The following is a 26520-nucleotide window of genomic DNA, read 5'->3' on the forward strand; positions in this document are numbered from 1 at the left end:
GAATTTCTTGCTTTCTAATTATGTGTATTTGTATATTAAAATAGTTTAGTTTGGTTCTCTGGAATTTTTTTGTGATGCTCTTTGGACATTTTAGCAGAAGAGCTATGAGTATTTTCACATGCCAGTCTACAAAAGTTTAAGTTTGGCATAGAATTGCAGTTATTTATCAATATAAGCGATTCTCGTGTTTTCATTGTTAATGAAAAAAAATGTTATTGCTGCTTTTGTTTGTTATTGCCTTATAGTTCATAGACTATATAAATAGAAACTAAGTAAAAAGAGAAATTAGAGTTTGGGGGGATTTCTAGTCTCTTTAACAATAAGGTAGGAGATAATACAAACTATTCTAGGTTAACTGATGCACTCTCAAACAGATGAGTTCTTTGCTAGTTCAAGGGTGAGTTCTTTAACAGCATAGTTAAATGGCTGTTGAAGAGAAATTCTGAAAGAATGTCTTTTGTAAACGTGTCATACATATGTAGCACTTCAGTGATAGCTTGAAAGTTAGCATTTCATTTCTGCATTACAAACTTTAATATTTTCTGGTTTATTTCCCTGATACTTCTCTATGAATTGGCTTTGAAATCCATATACTATAACACGAAGAAAAGCCTTTTCTATTTTGGATTCATAAGTATGACAGATCAGCTTTGTTTTGTATGGTGCCTGTTGGTGCATTTTATCCTCAGACAAACAATGGGTTATATGTGTTGACCCATTTGCTTTAATGGGTTAAGTAAAAAAGTCAAAAAACCCTGCCACACAGTCTTTTATTTCTTTGAGAAGAAAGTTGGGACAACAATGCTTTCAGATAGTTTTTGATGCAGAAGGAGGAAAAATGGAAAGAAAAAGTTCTTGAGGACTGATTTTTCAAGCAGGCACAGCTGGGAGCAAAAGTGACTCGGGGAGCAGCGGTTATGGATCCCCATGGACAATACGAATGCCCAGAGCATTGGGTATGAGTGGTCTCAAGTGACTGTATTTTACCATATATGTTTGTTGATATTTATTCAGCTTTATGGAGAAACACACTTGTTGGTACTAGAGATTGTCTGTAATTGAGAACTTTGATATCTTGCTATACAGTGAAGGGAAGAGGCAAGCACAGACAAGAAATTTCTCATTATTTTTCTTTCAAGTCTTAAAGTAAAAGCAGCTTGTAATTTCCCAGCGCAGCTCCAGTCATCTGGAGCTGCTCTTCTGGATCTTGTTTAAAAACTGTCCTTTTTCCCCTTCCCCAGGGGCACCAGTAAGTACTAATAAGTATTTTGCATCTGTTACAAAACATCTTTAATTAGACTAGACAGAATCAGTGTGCTAAATAGGAGCCTCGCTGAATAGCAAAGATCTCTTCTGTGTCCAGCTGCATCCATCACTACAGAGGCAGCACTGGCATATTGTAACTTAATGTTTTGGCTTTGAAATAGTATAGCACAAGAGGAGTAAGATATCTTCTGTCCTGAGGTCAGTTTCCATATTAGTGATCAAAAAGGGAAGTATGAACATGAGAGCTGAAAAGATTGTGGTTGTAAAGGTGCCTGAAAAACAGATGCAGCAATTATCACATGGTCACAGCTTTCCCAGAACTGAGGAGAAATTTGTAGTATATTTTTCAGTATTGACTCCTGCAGTCTGATTTGTAGTCTTGGCAGATTAAAGAGTCCTTTTATATGAAAGATCCCATTAGAAAAATCCATTCAGATAAGTGTTTGCAAACTATTCTAACTTACACAGGAGTGACGGGGGGGTGTCACTGGGGAGGAAGACAGAATATGTTTTAACACTAGTTATTTGGATGCCACCGTTGTCCACTCCCAGGCAATGTAATTTTATCTACAGTTGTAAAAGGCAGATAGAGATGCAGTTTCATGACAGCTGCTTTTATGACAGTTTAACTGCAAGCAAAACCGTCTCTGTGTAGCGGTCATGTTTTAGAAATGGAAATGTTAATAAATGTGTTAACTTTTGCATCTTCTACCTGACTGTGCAAACTTCTCTACCTTCTCACCCCCCTCTGGATCTCTGAAAACACTCATCCATTTATAAGATTGGAGTTTACAGTACCAATCATTTAAATCAGCTAAACTATTTGTGGGGCTTAGGTCATATAAAACCAGCAGAACTGTAGAGAACAGTGTTTTTGTGGCTTTCACAGTCTTTATTGTGAACCAAGGCTGCATAACTGAGGTTGTCTAGCACTTGGATAATTTCATAGCCAAGATAAGGATGTGATTTGGTAGCTTGTTGTGCATGGAGTTCTTAAAATCTGGGTCATATTACCATAGAGCCATCCCTTGGATACTTAGCCACAGAGCTATTCAGAATGGAAGAGTTAACAAAGTGCTTGTTGAATGCACACTAATATCACTGTTTCTGCATCATCCTTTAGTAGCCTGAATTTTCATAGGGATTTAACACTGTTGTTGCTTCAGTATTAAAAGATCCATGGGGCTTGGGTTGAGTGCTAGCCTCCTGCATTTCAACCAGTGTTCCCTGGCTTCATTCCCCATAGGTAATGCCAAACTGATTTTTCTTTAACTCACTTTTATTTGGGTTAGCAAATTGCTTGAGTTTTTTGTAAGTGGATACCTCATTAAGAACTATTTGCCTTGTAGGGTTTCAGTTACAGTTTGTTTTTATTTTCTTTGTTGAAAAAGATTACTTTCTTTTTTTTTTTTTTCTTAATTAGATGAATAAGTTATTATTAGACTTTCCCTTTTCAGAACTGGAAAATGCCCAGAAAGGCTTTAGCTCACAGTTTCTGAATACAAATTTAGTTCTAAATTGAGACCAAACATGGAAAAATTTAGAATGTTAGGTGAATAATTTGTGTAGTTCTGAGCAGATGGAAACAATCTAAAATGAAAAAAAAATTATTCTTAACAATCATAGCTGTTTGGTTCTTACAGTGTTTAAGTCTGTGGTTTTAAATTCTCCATGAACTATGCAAATAAGTTGGTGGGAAGTGACTGAGGAAAGCAAGCCTACGATCAGTAGCTTTAAATTAGCTTGTACCAAAGGATTCTACCTCTGGAAAATTTTCAGGGAGTTTTCAAATCAGAAAAGATTGAAAACTATTGCTATAAGAATTTCATAATGTCCCGTTTAATTTTGTCATAGTTCTAGCTTGTTTCACCTCAAACAGTTAAAAAGTTTAGGTTTATGACATTTTCTATTTTAAAATAATTATTTGACAAAGATGCATTACACTGAGGTCTGTGATTCACAGTGATATCACTGTGGGCAGATGATAATTTTATGTTTTCAGTGGAAGCAAATAGATTGTGCTTGGAGCATAGATGTTACCCCAATGATCACAAACTATCCTGACAATGTTACATCTAGTTCTCATTCTTGCATCTTTAGTCTGTAAAAACTCTCTAAATGAAGCTGTAGAGATGAGATCTGCATGACCTTAAAAAGCTGGAAAGAGTAAAATTAGTGCTCCCAACTGTTGAAAAATTTCTCTCCTAGAACAGTGGATGACAACAGGATCTGCTGGTACAAGTAAACAGTAAAGAATGGCACTAAATTCCATGTCTGTGCTGTTACACTCAAGATCTTTTTTTATGTGTGAGGGTGAAACACACCTTATATCTAAAGGCAAGAAGTTGTTATTATAATTAAAGACTTTACAGGCTAATCCAGGAATCATTACTTGTTCAGATCTAATAATTACAGGAAAAGAAAGAATGCTTCTGTACAGGGGAAAGTCTCAATAAATAACAATACAGTTAAAATCATTGAACTCACAAAGTGTCTACCTCTTCATCCTGCTGTAATGCTCACCCTTCCCCTGCTCCTCTGGGTCTTATTGGTGTTTTCATTCTGGTGGGGAAGATGTGGAGGTGTTTCAGCAGTTGTCAGCATCTAAAGGACTTCAGATGCTGACGGGAGGAATATGATGTTCATGTTGATAGTTTCTTCTTCTTCACTCTAGGATTCACTTGGGGTCATTTTTATGTTTGCTAACAAGCTCTTAAACTTGGCTCTTTCTTCATTGGTCTGCAGCTCCACGTTACATCCAAATTTAATATATGTGGTACCTTACATACATGTTAGATACTATTTCTGTATTCTGTTTATTACCCTAAAACCAGTTTTGTTAGCCTCAAGTCTGCAGTTCTTTAAGTGACCATGGGTGAGCTGTCCATAGCCAGAGTATCTCAAAGTGTCTATTATGTACCCTATCTCTTTTTATCCCATGCTTGTATTCCTCTACATCCTGTGTCTCCACTTCTCAAGGCCTCTGCTATCTTACCAGGCCTGTATTTTTCTACATTATATCATTATGTTAGAGTTGTAAAATGATGATGGTACCATGCAAAGATAAAAGTAAAAACAAATTAGCCACACACATCTGGGCAGTTGGAAAAATTGTTGTTACAACTAAGCCAAGTTTAATTGCAGGCTAAAACAAAAGTTGCAGGCAGGTCAAGAAAAGTTCAAACAAAGGAAACCTGAAAGACCTAAGTCCTCAGGGTTTGCAAGCCCCCCTACAAGGCTTATGTCCAGTCACTAGTGATGGCAATATAGTGTTACAGGCTAACAGTGCTGCAAGGTCCAAGGATGAACACTGGTAACACATTAGCTGTAATATTGCCACCAACCATTAAATAGGTCTGGGTGTGATGCCCAGCTCAGAAAGTTCCTAGGGTGCTTGTCAGCTGAATCTGGAGATGCCTCACAAAAATACCAGTACTGCTCATTATACTGTTTTTCCTCAGTGTTTAGTGCTGGCCACTATCAGAGAGGACTGTAGGCTTGATTAACCTTTTGCTCTGACCCAGTCTTTATATTCAGCTTTTGGTCGCGTGCTTTTGCCAGAAAGTAGTGCCTCTCTGGCAGAGACAGCAGTTGTAGGAATGTGTGCCCACACTGAGATGCAGTTCAGTATCTTAGTTTAACCTATTGTTGAAAGTGGCTTTGATGAGATGGTGGGCTATAAAGTTGTGTGGCTGAAATGCAGGTACCTATTCTCATCTGGGCCAGAAGAGCAAGCTGTGGGCAGAAGCATCATCTCTGCTGCCTTGCCTTGGAGGTTTGACTACTGAGGTAGGCAGCATGCTTATGAATTTCTGATAAGGTGTGGTGGGAGGCACCAGGAGCTAGCAGGAGAAGCCGGCGTCACTGTTGCTTGCCTTCAGCGTGCAAAAATTGAGAGTCAGATATATCAGTCGTGAGAGTGAGTTAGTCATGGACTTTAAGTAATTTGGGATGCATCCTTCACATTTTCAGGCTTTTCTGTATCCATGCAAAATTTGCTTTTAAAAAAAAGTGAGATTCAGATAAACTTGGCCTGTAGTAACACACCAGTTTTACAAGGCATGTTAGTGCTTGGAGAATTGACAAAACTCTGACATTTAAGCTCATATTTTTGAGCACTGAGTGCTGCAAGGAACTCAGCACTAATATATGCCCTTTGTCCTTGCATAGTATTTATATCTTTTTATGATCGTTGCTACCATCCCTGCTGTAGTGGTTATTTTTTTAAATAAACTTTTGAAGCCCACTAAACTATGTCAGTTTTAAAGATTGATCAGTACTAGTTGCTGAAAACAAACCAGTAGATTGTAGTTACAATTATTTGAAAGTTGGTTTTAAAAGCCCTGGACTCCAGAAATCCATTGCCATACCCTATAGGAGTCTTAATTTTATTCTGAATTTTGGACTGAAATCTTTATTACATTTGTTCTGTTAGTAGATGAGAGTGAAAGAAAAGAATGTTGTTATAGCAGAATAAAGTGTTGCACAACACATACTACATCTACACAAGTATTTGCTACCTTCTTTGTCCGAACAGACCACTTTAATGTGTAATATGTTGGAGTGAGGAGACATGAACCTTCTAAGTAAGTACCTGCAACATTTTTATTTGTCCATGGGTGTTCATGTTTGCTCATTTTACATATTAAACCAATCAGAGTAGTAGAAATACGTTTAGTTACTCTTTCTAAACTATTTTATCTTTGTTTTTTCTGTCTTAGAGCTAGCATCATAATATCCACTACAAGACATTTATTTTCTATAATAGCTCCTTTGTTCAATCACACCTCAACAAAGAATATAGCATTTCAGTAAGGCTGATAGTCAAATATGGGAAACCTCAGGGGAATTTTCACAAGTAGGGGACAATTGTTGAAATATGATATTCTAATAGAAGGCTGCTGATCTTACATTGGAGAATGATTTGTAACCAAGTTCATAGAAATATTTCAGTGAAATTTGGTCTGATTTCCTCTAATGAGGTCACTTCAAAGGCATGCAAGCCACTTATGACCTATTTTTTTTTGTAGGTCACATACTTTATTTATTGCAGTTTTGTGCTACTGATTTAGGCCTTTTAAATTCAGCAAATACGGCAAGTTTCAATATATTCCAGATATTTTTCCAGTATGTTTTAAAATGACCCATGTCTGTCAGTACATGTAATCTTCCCACGCAGTTGTGTTTCAATAGCTCTGCTACAAGTTAAGAATCCATTTCTTAAATGATATTATCAGGTCCTATTAGCAACAGTTCAGTTTATACTTGACATGGACTTTGCTTTTTGCAAGTGTGGTGAAATGTACCTTCCCTTAAAATCCAGGTACCGTTTATTCCATGCTAAAAACACATAAGCAAGTATGTTGGTCAGGAGAGTTAATTATGTTCCGGGTACAATTACAGCTTTCTATGAACTGGGCCTTGCTTCCATTTTCCTATTTCTTTTTTCTTTCTTAAATTCTAGATGTATTGTCTACTGCTGATAACTCTCATCAGCACAGTCACTGAAATGAAACTATTGTTGCTGATATTTAAGTGTAGAAATGTTGGTTTCTCTGAAGCTACCGTCATAACCTGTTTTTACTGAAGAGCATCAGTAGTGTCCTTCCTTGTGACCTGCAATGGGCAGATGGTGACATTCTGAGACCTCTGAAAAATTACTTTTTAATGTTTTCTGGCTTTGTGAAATGAAATTGTGGCTTCCTTTTCTGAAAGAGAGGTGTCTGCAGCAGTTCCTTGTCTATAGCAGCAAAGCTTGGACAAATTACTGTATTTCAGACCCTGTCACTTCATTTCCCACTTCCCCTTCTCTTTGACCTTGTTCACAATACAGCTGCCATAACCACATTGTGAAGGGCAGGGACGATGTATATATGTGTGTGTGTGCATGTGGGAGGAAGGTATTTGGTGCAGGGAGGAACTGGGATAGTACATGTGCATCCACCGACCCACGGTTCGCCTGCTGCATTGGGCAATGCAAACACAGGATAACACCATCCCTTTAGTCATCCCTGAGTCTCCTCTTGCTCCTTCCCAGTGCTTGTGCTCCTGAATCATTTTTGAATGTATAAATATTTTTGAGTATATAAAGGCTGCACTTTGCTCAAGACTCACTCAAAAATAGGTTTATTTCTTCTTTCAGTGTCTGTCTTGAGGCATAGCTAGTAGCTGACAGGTGATAAGCATTATCTTTTGCTCCGTTTAGTCCTGAGCCCTACCACTTCTTGAGAAACAGCTCAGCAATCCATCCTTCCTCAAACCTACCAGCTGTACTCCCTTTTGGCTGTCATCTCAGCTCACATCTGCCTTTTTCTGGCTGGTGGAGAACCCTGTGTAAACTCCGTTGTTTCTCCTGACAACTTGGGCAAGAAAGCAAACCACATTTTGGGGGTCTTTGGCCCAGATCCTAGGAATCTGGACAGGGTTTTCTGGATGTGTTTGAAGTCTTTGACAGGGCCACAAAGTGGGGTCTGTATGCTAAGTAGATTGTCAAGGAAAATGTTCTCAGAAACTGGCAAGACACTGAAGTAGCACCCCTGTCCCCTCTTATATCTTACAGGGTGATCTTACTGTTAACCCACAGGGTAGGGTTGGCATGACAAAGGATTCCTTTCACTGGGACAGCTGTCCCACTGAGGCGTTCAAATGGGAGCAGTGGTGGGAAGTGTAGACTGTTATTGGTCTGTGTGGAGTTGGATGCTTATGCTTCCAAACTGCCAGCATCCCACCATTTGTTTACATGACTCCAGAAAGGAATCCTGCAAACAGCCTTGCAGTCAGCATCTTGGCCCACAGCAACCCTCTCTCCCATTGATTTAGAAAGATCAGAGTAAACAAACAAATCATTTTATTTTCCAGGAAGAAGAAATGAAAGCAGCACAAAGGAATCAGCTATCTGGAATCAAAAAAGTATTACTTAATTTGAAAGGACATCCAGTATCGTGGCCATTAGGCATAGTCTAGGCATGAACTGTGTAAGAAAAAAAGATATATGGATCAGAAATACACTCATAAAACAGTTCAGGAGTACAAAACAAATGCTGATGGAGAAATATGCATCAGCAGATTTATATTAGTAGCATAAGACTCCAGTTTTGCTATGCTGCCTAAATCCTGGTAATAACCTTTGTGGAATATTACTCCCACACTAACATTTATCTTAAATTTTCTAAATACTTGACACTGTTTCATTTCCTGAGTCAATTAGTTATGTCTTACTGAAAACACATATGTTAGAGAAAGTATTCATACATTTCTGATGTGTCCTCTGATGCTGCTATGCATTTTTAATTTATATAAACATTTTAAACAGTAAGCATAGGAATCACAGCAAGTCAGAGCAATGCCATGTAAAAACGAAGAGTGCTTGGGAGATTTTTTTGGTGAGCCTGTCACCTGACGGAGCATTCTTTCCATGTGGGAAAATGTAGTGTCAGGAAAGTAAACGTGTTTAGCCTGTGAACCTGGAGTGCAGTCCCATTGCGCAAGTGAGGCTCGATGGTTTCAGAGCAGAATGTGAGATCCCATCAAACACATAGAGGACAGTGCTAACAGTAGTCTGTGATTCCTGGGTTGTTTTGACCAGCGTACACTAATTTTAATTAGTGCTATCTTAGTCTGTGAACTGGATGAGTATTATAGGCAGATAGATCAGATAGTTCCCCAGACTTCTCGTTGTAATCCAAGCTTGACGAAAACTTCTGATTACAGATGTAGTTTCAGTGCTTTTATCCCTCTGTGTCTTCTGTGGTCCCCCTTCTCATTGCCTGTATGTTGGAAGGTATTTTACTGCCATCCATCTGTAATCAACACCAATATGAATTCTTTAGCAAATGTTAAGGTGTGTCTGGTTCATTTCCGTGTCAGGTCATAAACTGCTGGTTGGGTTTTGGGTTTTTTCTGCCTTTGTTCCCCTACCCCACCCTTTCCTGCAGCAGGAGGAGCTCAGAGAAGGGGTTAAGCTCTTTTTTTCCAGTTAGAGTAATGCTGTTTCTGCATTGTAAGCATCATGGTTATGATGACAGACTGCTTTAAAGAGGCAGGCTTTAGGAGGGTGTCCAAAGGACCATCAAATTCAGAAATGTGTTTCCAGTCCAAACTCCTCAACAGAAAATATGTCCCCCATTCTCATGGGCTTTTCCATGTCCGTATAGGTAGTGTGACAACCCTATTCATGAGAAGTCATCCCATGCACAGGAAACTTCACCAAAATGTACCCAGCATGTTTCTTGTGAAGAGGGTAAATATTAATTTAGGGTAAAAACCATTTGTAAACAACGGGGAAGGCTGAGAGGGTTGGACTTCAAACTGCTCTGTAGCAAGACTCATCATTTTCCATGGCACTGTGCTGTGCTCAACTTGATAAAAGCTGTTCTGCAAAGTGAAACAGAGCTGTGCTTTTTCCTTTTTATCTAGCAAATCTGTGTGCTACAAATGTTTGCCTCCACCTGTGGGTGTGCGTATTTTTGTGCTCATAGGAGTACTGAAGAAATAGAAGTATTGTGATGACAAGTGAAATTAAACCAGTATCTCATTAACAAGAATGCTAATTGTATTTCGGTTGTGAATACAGACAAATGGTCTTAATTTGCACAAAGAACTAAAGGGGCCTAAACTATTTTTCTATTTCTATTCTAAATTAGTTTTCTATTAAAAGTACTCAAATATATTAAAGGGATAAAATTAGGTTTTTAGATTAATAGAGTTTGCTGAAGTTCATAGCGAGGAAGGATCAAGACAGTTTGTAATTTACAGATTTGTCTGTAAGTAAGTGGGAGAGGGTGGACAGGAAGGCAAAGAGAAAACAAGCTACTTTCTGCTGCTGAAATGGCCTTTTATCGAAATATCACGGAAAGGTTGCATTTGGGGATTTCCATGCTACACAAGTACATTCATTGTATCTTGCAGTAGTTTATTTCATTTTCTTCTGAAAGATTTTTTCCTGTTCTTCCTGAGGTCACCCACTTGCTCAGAATCCTCAGGAGGCCTTCAGAGAGTGACAAGAAGACTCTTCAGGGCAAACTTATTTTTTTTGTCCTTGGTAATCAAGATTCTGGTCAGTGGGAGAGGGGGACATTGAACCAGCTTGAGAGGGAAACCTAGACTTAAGGAGTAGACTGAGAGGGGGGAAATAAAACTTCTTTGTGGAGCTGGCAGACTAGAACCTGCCGAGTACGTTTTTGGTAGGAAAGTAATTTTGGTGGGAGGCAAAAGTCCATATTGGATGCTGGCAGCACTTACTTTCTTTTGCCTTCCCAAGTGGCATGGTAAGGGGGATGTCCTTGATCATGGAGTGAGTGGAGTGAAACCCTGTTGTCAACCTGTGGATTTGCAGTAGACATAGTCTGTGTTGCCGCCCCCATGAGTTTGGCCGGAAGGAAGAATCTGACTCAAGGTGTCAAGCTCACGGCTCTGACTTTTCCTGTTGTGCTCTGTGTGAGATTCAGGACATTCAGTCTCTCATTAAATGAGACAGAAGAGCGAAGTCCTTGTGAGACTGTAAAAAAAATAGCTCTTAATCAGTGGCGGTCTGAGCAGGCTTTTGCCAGGAGCTTCTGTCCTTTGAGCTGATGCTCTGCTCTTGGGCTGCCTCTGCAGCCATGAGTGATAGGGTTAATCCAGACCTTCACCTCAGACCCTGAAGCATGCTTAGTAAAGTTCCTTGCATGTTGTTTGAACTAGCTGTTGGAGATGGGATGCTGGAATTGCTGGAAGATTGGTCTGGAGCTGAATCCTGGAGCCAAATCTTGAGCAAATCTCGTTTTACTACCAAGGTTTTTCATGGTTGGAACTAAAAAATAAATAAATTAAAAAAAAAACAACCCTATGCTAGTTATACTAGAGATGGTGCTCTTACATGGAAGGCAACATAGTCATAACTTAGCATAGTCTGGCATTTCATCCTTTCCCTTATTTTGTCCATAATGATAAAGTTAATAGGATGTTAGTTGGAAACCTGGCCATGTGGCAGATCCAGAATACTTACTGTTTTAGGCAGTATTCATTTCTACTTTTTTGTGTATTGCTAAAACATTTTCAATCAGAGAAACTTTTTACTAAGATGTTATCTGAAGAATGCAGTTGGCTGAAGGACCCCTCTTGATGTTTCAAAATGGATTGTTCTAAGTACCCCACAACTACCTTTCCACTGCCTCTTGGAGATGATGGTAAACTTTTAGTAGGATTGCATCCCAGTTTTTTTAAAGCATTAAAGAAGCTGTCACATTCTCCCATTCTCTATTATTCTCTTCACGTAGATGTTTCAGTAACATTTAGCCTTCCACTGCTGTTACATTTTCTGCTTTGACATGTCTCTTTACCTGATCAAATGCCATAAGCCCAGAGCACTATGGCTATAGAAAAGTATAGTCTCAAAGTAGATTTTGATTTAGTCTATAAATGGAGTAGCCTCTTTCTCCTGCATATTGACGTATGAATTGGAAAAATCCTGTTTCTTACAGTTGTGTAATGAGTGTCAAAAAAGTAGTTATTAGGGTGAAAGGTTTGATCTCACCTGACACATTTGTTTCAAGGGGTAGTTTGGTAGGAGATTTTTTTTTTTTTTTTTGCAAGAAAGCAACAGACCAAAGCACTTTGCCAAAACAGTTGTGGAGATAAGGAGAATATTAGCTTGTAGTTGTACAAGCTAATCACCAAGGGATTGTTTTGGGGCTGAGGTGATCATCATTTTTGCTTGAGATCTTGCAGGCAGTAAGAGTGAGACCAAATGTCCGAAAGTTTCAAGCCCACAGGATGTGAGGCCATGCAGCTCAGCAGAGTGGCATTTGCTTCCCACAGCCAACTGCCAGGACTGAAGGTAGCAGGCCAGAAGTGGCATCTGATGAAGATCTTTTCTTCTGGTCATGTGCTTTGGTGCTAACAGAGCACCAAATAAATATTCACATAACAGAGGGGAGGCTTGTTCAGAAGCCTTTTCTGCACAGTGGAAATGACCATTACTGGTATTGGGGGTCAACAACAGCTTTTCATACTTCTGTTGAAGTCACAGTTGAAAACTGGCATTGCAGCAAAACTTCATGAAGTGCAAAGCTGCACATATTGCCAACATCCACTGTCTGCAGTATTATTAAGGACAAAGCCAAAGGCTATGTGTAGATGCATCATGCCACCTTCAGGATGGGGTTTGCCTGGACATGAATTACACCAGCCTTTGGGACTGCTGGCTGCAGGAGTGGTACCAGCCTTTGGTACCATCTGAGGAAACTATCTGCTGTGTTAATACTGCTTTTAATTTGGTAGGAATCCTACCTCCGTTGATTTTTATCAAAAACATGGTCACAAAGTTGTAATTATTGAAACAGTTGTAATTCAAGAGAGTGATCAGAGCACCTGTCATTTGGGTATGTCAGGCAATGCAGTGAATACAGTGAAGTCATCCCTGCCTGAGCTAGCACAACTGTGGGCGGGATCTAGTTTGCCCAGCTGCAGCATCAGGCCTAAGCTAGTCATCTAAATTCTTTCTATAATTAGAGGGGGGGGGGTATCTTCCTAGGGTGATTCATCCCACCTACCTTGGAAAATGGTGACTCATTCTCTGGAAGTGCCTGTGTCTCACCATTGATTATATAGAGAACCTGGGCAGTGAGTTGAGATCAGATACCTGCCTCCCATGCAGTTTAGGTGAGATCAAACCCTTTCCATAAGTGATAAGAGCTCATACTTATGTTCTTAAGCAGTCTTGGGTAATTGGTAGGGCTGGCAATTAAGTGAAAAAGCTCAGACTGGACTTTTCCATCCCTTTTATTCTAGTATGGCGTACATGGGTGGTCTTAAAAGGTATATCCCATTAATGTGAATGTACTTGAATGAGATGGTACCACTAACAAATACAAACCTTCAGTTAACCTGTAGTAGATTTAAAAATAATTCACTCTTCCAGTATGCTTATTGCTAGCTGTTCATAGAAGCCTATCTCACATAGTAATTTCACCCAGTGGAGAAATAGTCCTACATCCTGATCATTTGAAATTCTGTGTTTTGACACAGAATCTTTTCTCCTGACAGTGGTGGTTATTACTCTTCCAAACAGCAAAATTTTGAAAGTTTAACTATAGAAGAGCAAGTGTAGTAACAAATGCTGTCTCATACACAACATATCATATACATTCCTTTTTTTTGATAGCATCAAGCCTTTCAGTAAACATGTTAACATATGTTTCTTACAGCCATTCTACCCACTTACCAAATGCTGACCTGAAGTCAGTCCTTTTCAGCATAAGCTTATTTTTTTGTGCTCCTGCTCTGACTGGCTATTGCTATGACTAGTGCTGGGTGAGGTCCAGCAGAGGATCATGTTCTTTTTCTATTTTCAGTAAACTTTAATGTGAGAGCTAGTAATTAGATGTTAAATTTACAGTTAATCTCAGAATGGTACCTGCATGTTGGTTGTGATTTATGCTGTATAAAAAGATTGATTATTCATGCTGATTATTTTGTTAATTTTTTAGATGTGGACTTAACTGATGTTATGATATGCCAAATCCATCCACACATGAGGAAGAGAGCCCTCTGTAAGTATGATCAGTGTAAGTAAATTAAAAATGTATCCTTAGGTGAGAAACTGATATTGCAATTTAATTGAAGAGTTGAGAACTTAGAGCGCCTTGGAAAATTATTACACTCAGTAATATTTTAAGTAGAAATAGTTTCAAAACAAAGAAAAGACCTGACCCTGTTTTAATTTCTCAAGGATTGACCCTTTTTAAGGATGTCAGCAAGTACAGAGATTTTAGCTGAAGAACAGCTGGACTCTTTAACCTAACTGCTGTCTGACCTGTACCTATGTGAACTTGTTAGTTATTCTCTAAAAAGGTATTTGTAGGATCTGTGGGAAGGGGCTATGGCATCCTGTCTAAATCTCTACAAGCACATTTTGTAGGTATTCTGTTTCATTAGGCAGTTAGGTTTAGTGGATTTACAAACCATTAAATGTCACATTACATAAAGAACAAACCAAGGAAAACCTATTGCTGAAAGAAGGGAAGAAAAAATAGGAGAATGGAAAGACTTGGAAACTGGCAAAGGATTTTGAAGGAAGTTTTATTTGACCAAATCTTAGGACATTCAGTGCTATTCGAGAAGGACTGGTGGTTCACTAGACACTTAACCACTGAAACATTAAAAACCAAAAAGAAGAAAAAAAAAAAAAAAAGCTTTTTTACTGTGAGTGATCAAACGTTGGAATAACTAGGTTGGCCAGAAAGGTTATGGCCAGAGAGGTCCATTCTTGTCCAAAACCAACTGGACACAGTCCTGAGCAACTTGCTGTAGGTGACCCTGCTTTTGAGCAGGGGGGTTGGATTAAATGAACTCCAGAGATTCCTTCCAACCTCAACTATTCTGTGATTCCATATGAATTGGAAAACTGCCTGCTTTAATTTTTGACTATCATAAATTATATTTATAAGCAGGGTGTTCTTTTGTATGCTGTCACTGAGTTTCGAAGCTTTTGGGAATGGGATGTTCAGAGCTCTCAATTTCTGCTTCTTCCACTCAAGAATTCCTTTTTTTCCTATTTGGAATTGGCTTATGACATTATATTGTATAAACCTGAGTTGAATCACCAAGGCAAATTATTAGTTCTGAGTGGCAACAGTGTGCCCCATCTGGTGGGCACAGCCCAAATTCCTGCCTCCCTATAATGAGCTCCCCATTTTTAAAACTCATTCCTAAGCTTAGGTAGGTGGCCACGGTTGTGTTCAATTCAGTTGTCTTAGATGTTTAACTTGGATGTGAATTTTAGATCTCACATGAACCAGTGCTAGTTAAGAAGATGCTTGAGTTCCCTGTGGAGAGAGAGAGATTCTTCTGAAATCCTCCAGAGGGAGATGCTGACTAGTTAAATTCAGAGACTTAAGTTAGGCAGGTTGAATGTTCCTTTGGAGGCCTTGAGACAGTTTTAAAATGCCTATTTAAAACACAAGTAAAAGCTAGGTGCTTTATTTAATTAGAATGCATCTTGCCCATTGTTAGGTCTGTCAGCCTAAAAGGAAAAAAAATATGCTCCCATTATGCAGCATGGTTCAAATGTTTTGTAGAATGAATGAGGGGCTGCTGTGAAGGTATTAGTCACTGTATTACTACCTTTCAGGTTTATCAGATCTTACTCCTAATCTCACTTCCTAAATGAATGGAGTTTGTCATAATAGCATGAAATGAATACAAAAGTTCCATTACTGCAGTGCTAATGTGGCTGACGGAAGGAACATTCAAATTTATCAGCCAAACCAAAAGCACCACATTTAACAACAGAACCAAATTTTCTATAGACTGTATGTTTCTTTCCTACCGTAACATCTCACTTTGTAGGCAATGTGAGGGGAAGAACTGTCATGGATGTCTGTAGACCGATAAAGTGTAGGGTGAAGGAAAGAAAAGCACAGACGCTGCCATGTGCCCCATCAGCAGGGATCCCCTTTTGCTTTTTCTTTCCATCACCATCCCAGAATTTCAGCCTCACTCTGGCCTAGTAGGTTTTATTTATAGTTTTCAATATCCCTTTCTCATAGCAGTAGAGCCTGGAATGACACAGTGTGCTGACACTAACAACATTTCCTGCCCTTTTGTTCTGCATTCTGCTGACCCTGTTGTCCCTTTGTCCTTATCCCTTGTCCTACCTCTGCAGACAGAGGCCCCATCTGATGAATTTACTTGTGCTCCCCAGGGATTATGAAAACCAGGAAACTTCATTAAGGATGGTTTAATAACTTAGACAAAGGAGAAGAGCAGCTGGTCTGTTAACGAGTCTCAACCCCCATTCTCTGACAGAAGAGCCTTTCTTGCATGTGGTACAGTCTTCAACAATTTGCAGTAAAATGCTACAGATGTACGGTTCATGCAAATTGAGTTACTGTGCATTGGATCTACCTTGAGCATTTTATTTTAATTACTTGAGGCAATTTTATGGCAGTAGGTTTACTGCTGTTAAAAAGAACAGTAGCTGACAGTGGCTTAAAATTTTGGTGTATGTTTTTGCTCTCTTTCTTGCTTAGCGTGGTAATGTTAGAGGAATAGCAATTGGAGACAACCTGCTGCACTCTGCTACTCTGTAAGACAAACATCAGTAAAGTCAAGCAGCAAGAAAAGAAGGGTTCTTCATGACAAAATGACAGCAAGAGAACACAGTCCCCGCCATGGTGCAAAATCCCGCACCGTGCAACGGGCCTCCACCATTGATGTCACCTCTGACATGCTAGGCCTTTCTCTAGCAGGTAAGTACCTTCATGTCATCTATTGCTCTGTTGGTCCTTTCAGAATCTACCTTGTACTAACGTTGTTTTTTTCTTTTAATTGCTAGAAGATTTACATGTGTCTAGTTATCTGGAGGGAATGAGATAAAAGAATTATACTAAAAAATTAAAAAATCTTAAAGTTACCATTTTTAAAATAGACAAAAAATTAAAATTGGAGAGGGAAGAAAAAAAAGAAACTAGATTTTGTGCAGTTCTATTTATCATTCAAAAATAAGCAGCAAGGGGAGAAAAAACCAAAAGAATGTCAAGGTCTAGGAAGAATCTTGGTAACCTCCTTGTTTGACATTGTATAAAATTTTCGAGAGAGTTCCGGGAGCTGAGAATTATCTCCCTCATCTTTTATGGTGAGTAAATTAGGATTGTAACCCCCAGAGGCTTTCTTTGATTAGCAAGAGACACAGGTACTTTCAAACTTCTCCCTATTTACTGATCATAGATGAGATGTATCCAATTTAATAATTTGGAGTTAATAGTGGCTCAGACACTAAGTGGCTTTAATCCTGTTGTTTTCTACTGAGATTGCACATTTTATATTCCCATATTCCATATAACCCTGCATAGTTTTACATATTTTAACATGTTTTATAAAATGAGATCATCTTAGGTTTTTCCAATAATTTTTAGGTACCAAAGATTAGCTAATAAATATTTTAAATACAAGTCATGGCTTATTGAATTAAATATACTAATTTTTTTATAAATTTAATTTCTTTCTCTCTATGACTGCAACTTCAGGAAGGGTTTCACATGACAGCAACGTTTGCCTAATCTTGTGTTAATTTTTCTGATTTACAGGAAACATTCAGGATCCAGATGAGCCGATTTTAGAGTTTAGTTTAGGTAGGCTTAGTGATTTTTATGCTAATTTTGATGATACATGCTACTGAGTTTGTGTGCGGTTTTTTAATTGTTGATTTTGAAGTGCCTTTCATATAGTAAGGATTGAAACTTTGCTTTGATTTTTACAGAGATGTGGTAGTTTTCTTGCTGCCTGTAAAGTATCTTTTGATAAGCAGCCAGTAGTTTGATTTTGTGATGTTTTTAAAAGTCTGTAATTAAAACATCTGTCCTGTAAAATTTTAAATGTTTATTATGTGAATGTTATTTTCAAATGTTTATTTTGTTTATGTGAAGATACAGTGAAACTGTCTTCAGTCTCACTATATCAGCAGTTCAGGTCTTCAAGCAAACTGAAGATTTGCTGGAAACACCATTTTAGGACAGAATATTTTCTAAGAGTTACTAACTATTACACATACCTTCTTTCCTGTGATCTTTGCTGTCAAGTGATAATGTGAAATGGAGGCGACCTAATTTCTGGGATAGTTAAATTTGGACAAGAAGCCTGTGACCTCACTTGAAGAATAAGTGAAAAATATTTTCTTAATGAAAATTCAGTTCACAGTTTTAACTGCAGCATGGTTTTCTTGGCTTAATAGTGGACTAATGTTCGGAAGGTTATGCTCTTTAACAGTATGTTTAAAATGAAAAATTAGAAAATTTTCTCAGATGTATGTAGTTTTGTTATGAATAATGATCTTAAATACTCCTTAGAGCTGAATAAGGTACTTTATATGTTTTCAGATAAATTAAAAATATCTAGAACTGCAAAGCTGTTTAGTGTACATTTGAACATTTTGCTTGCCCAGGTGAATTTCAGAATTAACTTTCTGTATCTAGCTGAAGCAGAGTTGGAGCACACTGTAGTTATCTGTATCTAGTTAAATGGAATTTGGCTCTGAAGTTTAATGTAATTGTGTAGAGTCATTCACTGAAATTTTTGGTAGTTGTTTCCTACTCACCATAGTCCCTTCCCAGCAGTTAAACTCACAATAACATTTTAGAGGAAATAAACTACTGTCCTTTTACAATTACAAGCTAGTTCTCCTCATAGTAGTGCTGCTTGATCAACATTCAAGCACTTCTATTGGTTGTCCATGGCAAAATGCCATTTGGTAATGGGCTTAATGGAGCGTGACTTCAAATCAAATGCAGCCATGCTCATGAGATTCCCAGAGGAAAACCTATGCATGTATGCTCTTCTAATGAGCTGTGCTAGGGGGGTGGATAGGCAGGTGTTAAAAGAGAACACGTTTAAATTACAGCTCTACAGCTTGGATCCAAACTAATCTGGTTGCATGTTTACTCTTTGCATGCACAAAGGGGAGTGATGTCTGCCTCTATAGTGTGGCGATAGAATGGATATTAGGCCCTTCATGGCTTGCTTTCTGTGGGTATATAATATGCTTTTGTAAAAATGTAGAGTCTTACAGCAACATGAAAAAGATCCTGAATCTAAATTTATTTATCTATTGCATACCTAAAGCTTGCAGTGAGCTGCTAACTCCATCGCTAGATCGAAAACCAAATAGTTTTGTAGCAGTGAGTGTAACTACACCACCTCAGGCATTCTGGACGAAGCATGCACAGACAGAAATTATTGAGGTAAGTGGTGAGGTACTCCTGGATTAGATTTAAAATTGAAGCTAACACAGGAAGCATTTCTTCCTAACAAATACCAACTTGCATTAATTTTTGCCTTTTTGTTTATGATTACAGGGAACAAGTAATCCTATCTTTCTAAGCAGCATTGCCTTTTTCCAAGACTCTCTTATCAATCAAATGACACAAATCAAACTCTCTGTGTACGACGTCAAAGATAGATCTCAGGGAACAGTAAGTTTTCTTTATTATGTTGCCTGTCCAGTCAGTGTGGAGCAAGGAAATGAGAGGCAAGGAGATAAAACTAGTAACTTCTGTGGAAGAAAGCAAAAGGGTAGCGGCATTGATCCTAGAGAAAGCAAGATGGGTAGGGGAAGGAGGGCAAATGCCATGAGATGGACTTGGCAGAGTGAGGAGCATTGCCAGTTTTCTCAAATAAAGCTTGTCTGCAGCAAGTTTGGAAACCACTGATTTAAATTAAGAGGTCCTGTCACTTGTTCTCTTACATTGTGGACCTCTTTACTGAACTAGATAATGAATAGGATTCAACACCCCTAACTGAGGCCTCTAACCTGTGCCAAAATATTGGGTCTGTTGGGCCCATAATGAAACAGTCCTTTTGGACAGAGCTGCTAAATCCCAGAAATCACCCTGCCCTGATACCTTAGTGATTTTGTTCAGGGGTAACATTTGTTCCCTTACTGAAAAAGTTTAAGTGCCAGCCCTCCCATGTAACTAGTTGGATCTGTGGGCAGCTCAGGCCATTTATTCTCAGACTGTTGCCCAAAATACGGTTTCAGGCCCCACATGTCTGCTTTTCCGTGGCTTCCTCGGGGGTAGCAGAGCTGTCCATCTCCATACAGTGCTTCATGGGGAGGCTCTGGGGGCAAAGGAATGCCTCCAGAGGTGGTAAGTTTGTCAGGAGGAGCCAGGTTTGGGTCAGGGAGGGACTATGAAGTGTTGACTTAGGCAGTCTGAGCCCTGTTCAGTCATTGCTTTCAGTGTTCCTGTATTGCTGGGCCTAAGCCTGTATATCTTGAGGTGCCTCCACTCAAATCCTAGAGAAAGGAAAATGCTTATTGTCCTCCAGCAGAAAAAGGATTTTTGATAAATTGTGAGATTTATTAAATCTTAAAGCATTTTAATTAGTTACTTATGGGCATATGTAATTATATTTTTCTTCTTAGACTTTTGTGCATAGTAATTGTATTTTGGGCTTTAGTGCTGTGGACAAAGCCTTTGTTCATTGTAAAAGTAAATAATTACAATTCTGGTACTCATCTTCTTTCAGATGTATTTGTTGGGTTCTGGGATGTTCACTGTAAAAGAACTTCTTCAGGAGAAGAATCACAGGTTGCACTTAACACTAAGGTTTGTAATATTCTCCTCCATTTAGGAATTAATGCTTAATTCTTGAAAGCATGCTTAAGATGCGATGAAAACTGTCTGTGAAATGTGGTGAAAACCTTTTGGTTGGTTGGTTGGTTTTTTAGTTCCAGGCCTCTATTAAGGAGAAACTATTTTATATTGCATGATAATTAAAACATGTGAACAAGACCTTTCCAACATGGTGAATAGTGTTACACATTGGTTCTAGTTCTACAAGTCAGGAAAGTATTGTCAAGAACAATTCCATTTTTGTGCATTTCAACCTATCACCTCAGGGTATGTGTCTGTGGAGAGTGGCAAAATAAAGTATTTTTAACCATGCTGATGTATAAAGAGGCTGTGATGGGGAGAATGAAACCCATTGAAACAAGGGGTTATCTCACCTGTTTGGAATACCTTGATTTAGATAAATCTAGGCTGTATTTACTATTTCAACACCTACCTGTTGCTAAATTGTGTATTTGTTGCTAAATAGTTATTTATCAGTATAATGCACGAGGAATAGGAGGAGTCACATTACAGCAACATTGATTGTTGTAATTTTCTAGTTTAATTCATATTGGGAACTTTTGTGGAAGGAACATGACCCAGGAGGGAATGAAAAAGAGGGTGTGAGTCTAATACCGATCCTTAAGGTAGTAGTTCTAATCATAGGAATCAAACCACACTCTTGAAAGCCAGTGTGGGACGGAGTTAAGTAGTGGGTTGGGGAAGAATGAAGAAAGCAAAGTGAGATTAAGGAAGGAGAGCTCTGATGTGTAAATGCACACTGTAGTAGTATTGTGTTGAAAGTAGGACAGGCATCCCTGTCAGAGAAGGCAAGGGGAAGTCACTTGAAGGGGGGAAGCATGATCAGAGAGACTGAGGAAGATGATGTTGGTAGTATCGGCATAATCAGCACTAGAAACAGTGACTGTGATAAACTTGCAGAAATTTCTTAGCCCAGACACAGCTAACAAAACATGGGCAAAGCTCGTCATGCTAAGAGAAGAGACGGGTAAGGTTTTTGGCTTTTCCACAATGTGTTGTAAAGAAAAAATTGACATGATTTAACGGGGATGAGCAGATGAGCGAAATGAGTCAGAAAAGGCACCAGAAGTATGACGTTGATGGTGGGTAAAATAGTCTAATTTATCAGACTGTGAAGATGAGGGTGCTTTGAGGGAGATGAGAAAGGGCAGGAGTGTGGCAGCAGGAGTTTCATGGTTGTGTGTTAGACATGGTTATTCTGTTAGGTTTATTCTTTCATGACTAAGTTGAAAATGGACTTTATTAAACTCTCTTGTGTTGATACCAAGTATATTCTGATTATGAAAGTATGTGAATACATGCATGTCGTCTCATTGTCACGTTACCCCTTGGATGTATAAGCTGGGTGCTGAGTGGTGTCTGTAAACAAGCTGCATGATTTGAATACTTAAACCTTTTCTTGTAGTCATCTTGTGTGCTTATTTCTTTTGCCTCCACAGTATTGTTTGTTCTGTAGACTTCTTTTTTTTGTCTTAGTTGTCCAAGCATTTTTTACATGGAAACAACAATCTTAAAATACCATTTAGAATCTGTCTTAAAATAATAACATAAAGTCTCTGCCAGAATTACTGTGTTATGGGTGAGACAGAATAAATGACAGCCATGGTAGATCTGGGTACTGTTGTGTATTTAAAACCCAGCAAGATTAGAGCTTTTACCCCACTTGATTCTCTGACTCACTCACTCCCTCACTTCCCCCTCTCAGTCATGTGTTCACACGGTATCAGCCTCTCTCCCCAGCAAGGAGATGGCTGCTGGTCTGGGAAGGTGGGACAGAAAGTGGTATCAGTTTGTGCTGTGCAGCTGCCCAGCTGTTGGTGACCTGTCTCAGCAGTTAGTGGCCGGGTCCCTGGCGGTCCCTGGCATTTGTTTCCACGCAACTCCCTGATCTCCAGGATCTTCCTCCACCTCGAGGATCTTTCCTCCATTGAGAATCTTCACCTTCTTCCTCCCTAGACCACTTCTTTTCAGGATCCTTCTTTTTAGCAGCAGCTTTTCTTTCTGGAATGTCAGGCTCACAGTTTTCCTAATCTAAATAGTCTATCTGCAGAAGCACAAGATGTGATCAGCCTCCTCACTGGTGGCCTTGACTGACTTCTTCATTAAGTGGAAGATTTGTGATGTGCTACTTCTGTTTAGTCCACGTATTATCAAAATTTACCAGTTGCAACTGTACCAGTTGCAGCCAGCAGGTAGCAGGCTTCTGATAAAGAGTTTAAAAGTTCAGTTTCAGACATTCACACGCACAGGCACACACACACAGGTGTGCATGTACATCCAATTATCTGCTCCATGTTAATGTTCACAATTTAAGCTGCTTTTGCCTACAACAGGCTAATTGTAAAATCTGAACTCTTTCTGGCTTTATAGAAGTATTGAAACACATGCATGGTTTTAGGTTGTCTTCAATTAGGAGGTCTGTACAGCATCCCTGCATAATGATGAAAGCATTTTCCTGTTGGAATAATGCATTATAAAAATACGTAAAATGAAGTTGAAAAGCTTCCTATTTAAAGTGTTCATTAACTTTGAAGATTAATAGCCTTTTATAAGTGTTCCCTTGTTGATAAACAGGTCCACCTCCAAAAAAATCTCAACGCAGAGTGTTTGTTGCAGGTCGGCTGAAAGTGACCGTGTAGGTAACATTACAGTTATTGGATGGCAAATGGAGGAAAAAACTGACCAAAGGCCTCCAGTCACAAGGTCACCCGATACAATTAATGGAAGGGTAAGTATGAGCATTCTGTCAAATTCAGAAAAATGCAGATTTATTGCCAGCATTGAAATAAGCTAGGTTGACATCTGCTGTCAACTTTCCTGTCCATCTTGATATTTAGTAGTGCTTTACAATTTCAAAATACTGTAAAGAGCAGCCTAATGATGGTGAAGCAGTTTTCTAATTTGCAGAGCTCCTGGTGCTCATGTTTGGGGTTAAAAGTCTTGGGGAAAATTTTAGTTTACAGTGATTAAGCTTTAGCTTCAAGTGCTCATGCCCTTCATCAGAATAGGCTTGTGGTACTGTATGTTGGTGCACTTGGTGCATTGTTAACCAGTTTCACAAAGATGTGGTATTCCAGTTCACATTGAGAATTGGAAGGTGGCATTCAGCAAAGCTGTAATGGGGATGCTCAAGGAATTTTCAGAATTTTCACAGGCAACTTGGAAGATTTTAATAAAACTGAACAGGTTACTTGAAAACTGGATTATTATTTTTTTTCTGATCCCCAAATATTTGTCTAAAAGCAGATATTTATAGTGCTTTCTCAGCCTAGAGATATGTTTAATTCTGTAAACCTTGTGTTCTGAATATCCTGGTGATAATTGCACTGGTATCTGTGTATCACAGTCCCAGTGTGGATTAGTATCACTTTGTATCCAGCCAGACCTGTAGCTGCCCCATATTGATGCAGTACCTTTAAGGACTCTGGAGTTGTGCTAACATAAAGTAGTTGAAGGGTTGGATGAAAATTTTTACTGCATTTTGAACTGTGCAGTAGAAGTAAATAAGAGTGCTTAGATTGGAGGGTTTATATAAAGTGGATTTATTATTTCAGCCTGCAGTATTTTTTGTCCACAGTAAACATATTTCAAATATTTATTTTAACGATGTGCTGAATATTCCTTTCAAGTCTGTGTAATAGGGTTATCACTGCATATTGCCCTGGCACTGAGGTTTTATTCTTTACTATTTGTGGTTTTTGTTTTTGTTTAGACTGTGTTGCCAGTTGATGAAAGTTTAACAGAATCTTTAGGAATCAGATCCAAATATGCTTCGTTACGGAAAGATGCACTACTGAAATCTGGTAAGCTGCTGTGGGCTGTAACAAGTAAGCTTTAGGTATCAATAAAAGCTAATCTCATGCTGTCTGCCTGTGGCCCCAGGGCGTTTAAGCAGATGTTTCATTTGAATAGGAACAGGCTGCTGATTGAGCAGCCCTTTGAGGGTCATACAAGAATAAATTATTTTATCATTTGCCCTATTTTGTATAGTAAAAACAGCAGAAGCAAATTTTTGTCAATAAGTTCACTGTAGTATAAAATTTTCCGTGCAATTTGCTAGTCTATTCCTAAGCAATCTTCAGGGGGTTGAGGGGAGAGACAGAGGAAAGCAGTTGGTTTTAAAAAAGTTCTTGAAGAAAGGTTAGTTTTCCAGCAAATGATTGTATGAGACGAAAATGCACAGTACATTAAAAAAAAAAAAAGTATTTCAAAAGTTGAATATATATTTCATTTCCTTACCAGTGTTTTAAATCATTTGGAGGCTTTTCCTGCAAACGCTGGAAGAATGGTCATTGCAGAACAACCATGCTTAGAAAAGCTAGACTGATGCCTGGTTAAACCAGATCTTTACAGCAGTGTGTTACAGCACGTTAGTCAATCGAAGCCATTTACTTTAAAAAGGAGAGACTTTGTATGCTTTTAACTCAAACCCTATGCTTAAATAACAAGATTTTAATTCTTTAGTGTTTGGTGGTGCCATTTGCCGAATGTATCGCTTCCCAACCACTGATGGAAACCATTTGAGAATCTTGGAGCAGATGGCTGAGAGCATCCTGTCGCTGCACATCCCTAGGCAATTTGTGAAGCTTCTTCTAGAAGAAGATGCAGCAAGGTGGGTTCGGGCTGGTTTACATGTGCAGTAGTAATACAGCAGTGATATGGCTTTTACTTAGTTACCAAGGAATATATATGTGTTAATGCATAGAGGCACTGAAGAAAAAATAGTAAAAGAAGCAAGTTTCTGACTGTACAGTTACAGTGAATAAGAATTTCATGTCGGAGTATAGTGTTTGGCCTTCAGCATATGGTAATGTGAACATACAGAGGTGCTGATGGGAGAGAATTGTTGGCATAGTGAACACTTAGGATCAGACTGCAGTTAGCTGCACTTAGGGGTTATCTGTTCCTCTCACAAAAGTATTGATAAGGCCACAGAATATATTATTCTGTAGTCGTGTGACTGTATTAGGACCAGCACATTAAAATACATTATCTTTTTATATATATCATCATCTATATACTTCATTACACTTTTTTTTAAACATGGTTTATTTTAATATAAAGAGAAAAATGAAGTTGAATTAAAAATAAAACATATTTCAGTGTTTCATAGGTTGGGGGAAGTCTGGATAGATGAGACAGCATAAATGAAAGAGTAATAACTCCAGCTGCTGAGAATTTTGAGAAAGGAACAGAGACAACACAGAAACCAGCTGAGTGGAATGAGTAATTAGGGTAGCAGACAGAAAAGAAAAATCTGAATCACTTTTAAGGTGGACTTTGAAAAAGTCAGTTGACTTCTGTGCTATGAAAGCAAAGCAAAGATAGATGACAGGAGCACTAGCTTCACTCAGTGAGTTAAGAGATGGCTTTGAGAGTCAGAAGAGTAGTTTTGAATGGAAAATAAACAGAATAAAAGCAAGTAAAATAAGACACTGTAGGACAGTAATGACTTTTTCTCATTTTAGGAGGTGGGAGGGAGAAGGAAATCTCTTGCATTTTGTGGGTTTATTCTGAATTTGCTTCTTTTTGAAGCAGTTAACTTTCTTCCAGGCAACATACTCATTTATGAGTTTTACTTCCCTACATTTGTAGGCTGTGGTTTGCATAGTGGTTTGTGTATTCTTTATGAAAGCAAGATGGGGATGGTAAAAGAATATTAGCTGTATTTTTGAGTATTGGGTTTTTATTTTGGCTGTGTTTGAATTCACTCCTAGAGACCTAAGTAAGCCTGACCTTAATTAAAAGTAAAACTGTCTAGTGCTCTCATTATCCTATATTAATACATTTCAATTCCTTTGGGATATTGTGAAAGAAAATCATGTGTTAATCCATATGAGCAGGCAGAAGTAGTCTACGGTGCTTTCAGGTATTTTCATATTTTGCAGAAATGATAAATTCACACTGGAAGATGTCAGTGACTTTTTGTAATGTATGGAAAAACTAATGCATGACATGACTGAGTTTCCGAAGTCCACATTGGTCACATTAGTTGGGTTTTGGGGGTTGTTGGTTTGGTTTTTTTTTCCTGCTGTTGAGTTTTGGTTTTTAGTGATGTGCACTTAGTAAGAGTAGTCAGATCTTAGATTCTAGAGAGTGAATGTTGTATCTTGCCTAGCTG

At 38.5% G+C, this 26520-nt stretch overlaps 1 protein-coding gene across 14 annotated transcripts in view; it reads left to right on the plus strand.

The window, feature by feature from the left end:
- The window catches only part of INPP4A (inositol polyphosphate-4-phosphatase type I A), a 127851-nt gene that overhangs the window by 60058 nt on the left and 41273 nt on the right, over window positions 1-26520 (plus strand). For 7 of the 14 annotated variants that reach the window (XM_075057481.1, XM_075057484.1, XM_075057485.1 and 4 more), the window contains exons 3-11: window positions 13734-13796; window positions 16278-16496; window positions 17334-17378; window positions 18865-18983; window positions 19098-19214; window positions 20272-20351; window positions 22974-23127; window positions 24112-24202; window positions 24864-25011. In XM_075057481.1, the coding sequence (XP_074913582.1) occupies window positions 16391-16496; window positions 17334-17378; window positions 18865-18983; window positions 19098-19214; window positions 20272-20351; window positions 22974-23127; window positions 24112-24202; window positions 24864-25011 (860 nt within the window). In that variant the 5' untranslated portion in view covers window positions 13734-13796; window positions 16278-16390. The remainder of the gene's footprint in view (window positions 1-13733; window positions 13797-16277; window positions 16497-17333; window positions 17379-18864; window positions 18984-19097; window positions 19215-20271; window positions 20352-22973; window positions 23128-24111; window positions 24203-24863; window positions 25012-26520) is intronic. The other 7 variants (XM_075057487.1, XM_075057486.1, XM_075057492.1 and 4 more) reach the window with 1 other exon arrangement.

This window comes from Buteo buteo, chromosome 25 (assembly GCF_964188355.1).
Source record: "Buteo buteo chromosome 25, bButBut1.hap1.1, whole genome shotgun sequence".
Lineage (NCBI taxonomy): Eukaryota > Metazoa > Chordata > Aves > Accipitriformes > Accipitridae > Buteo > Buteo buteo.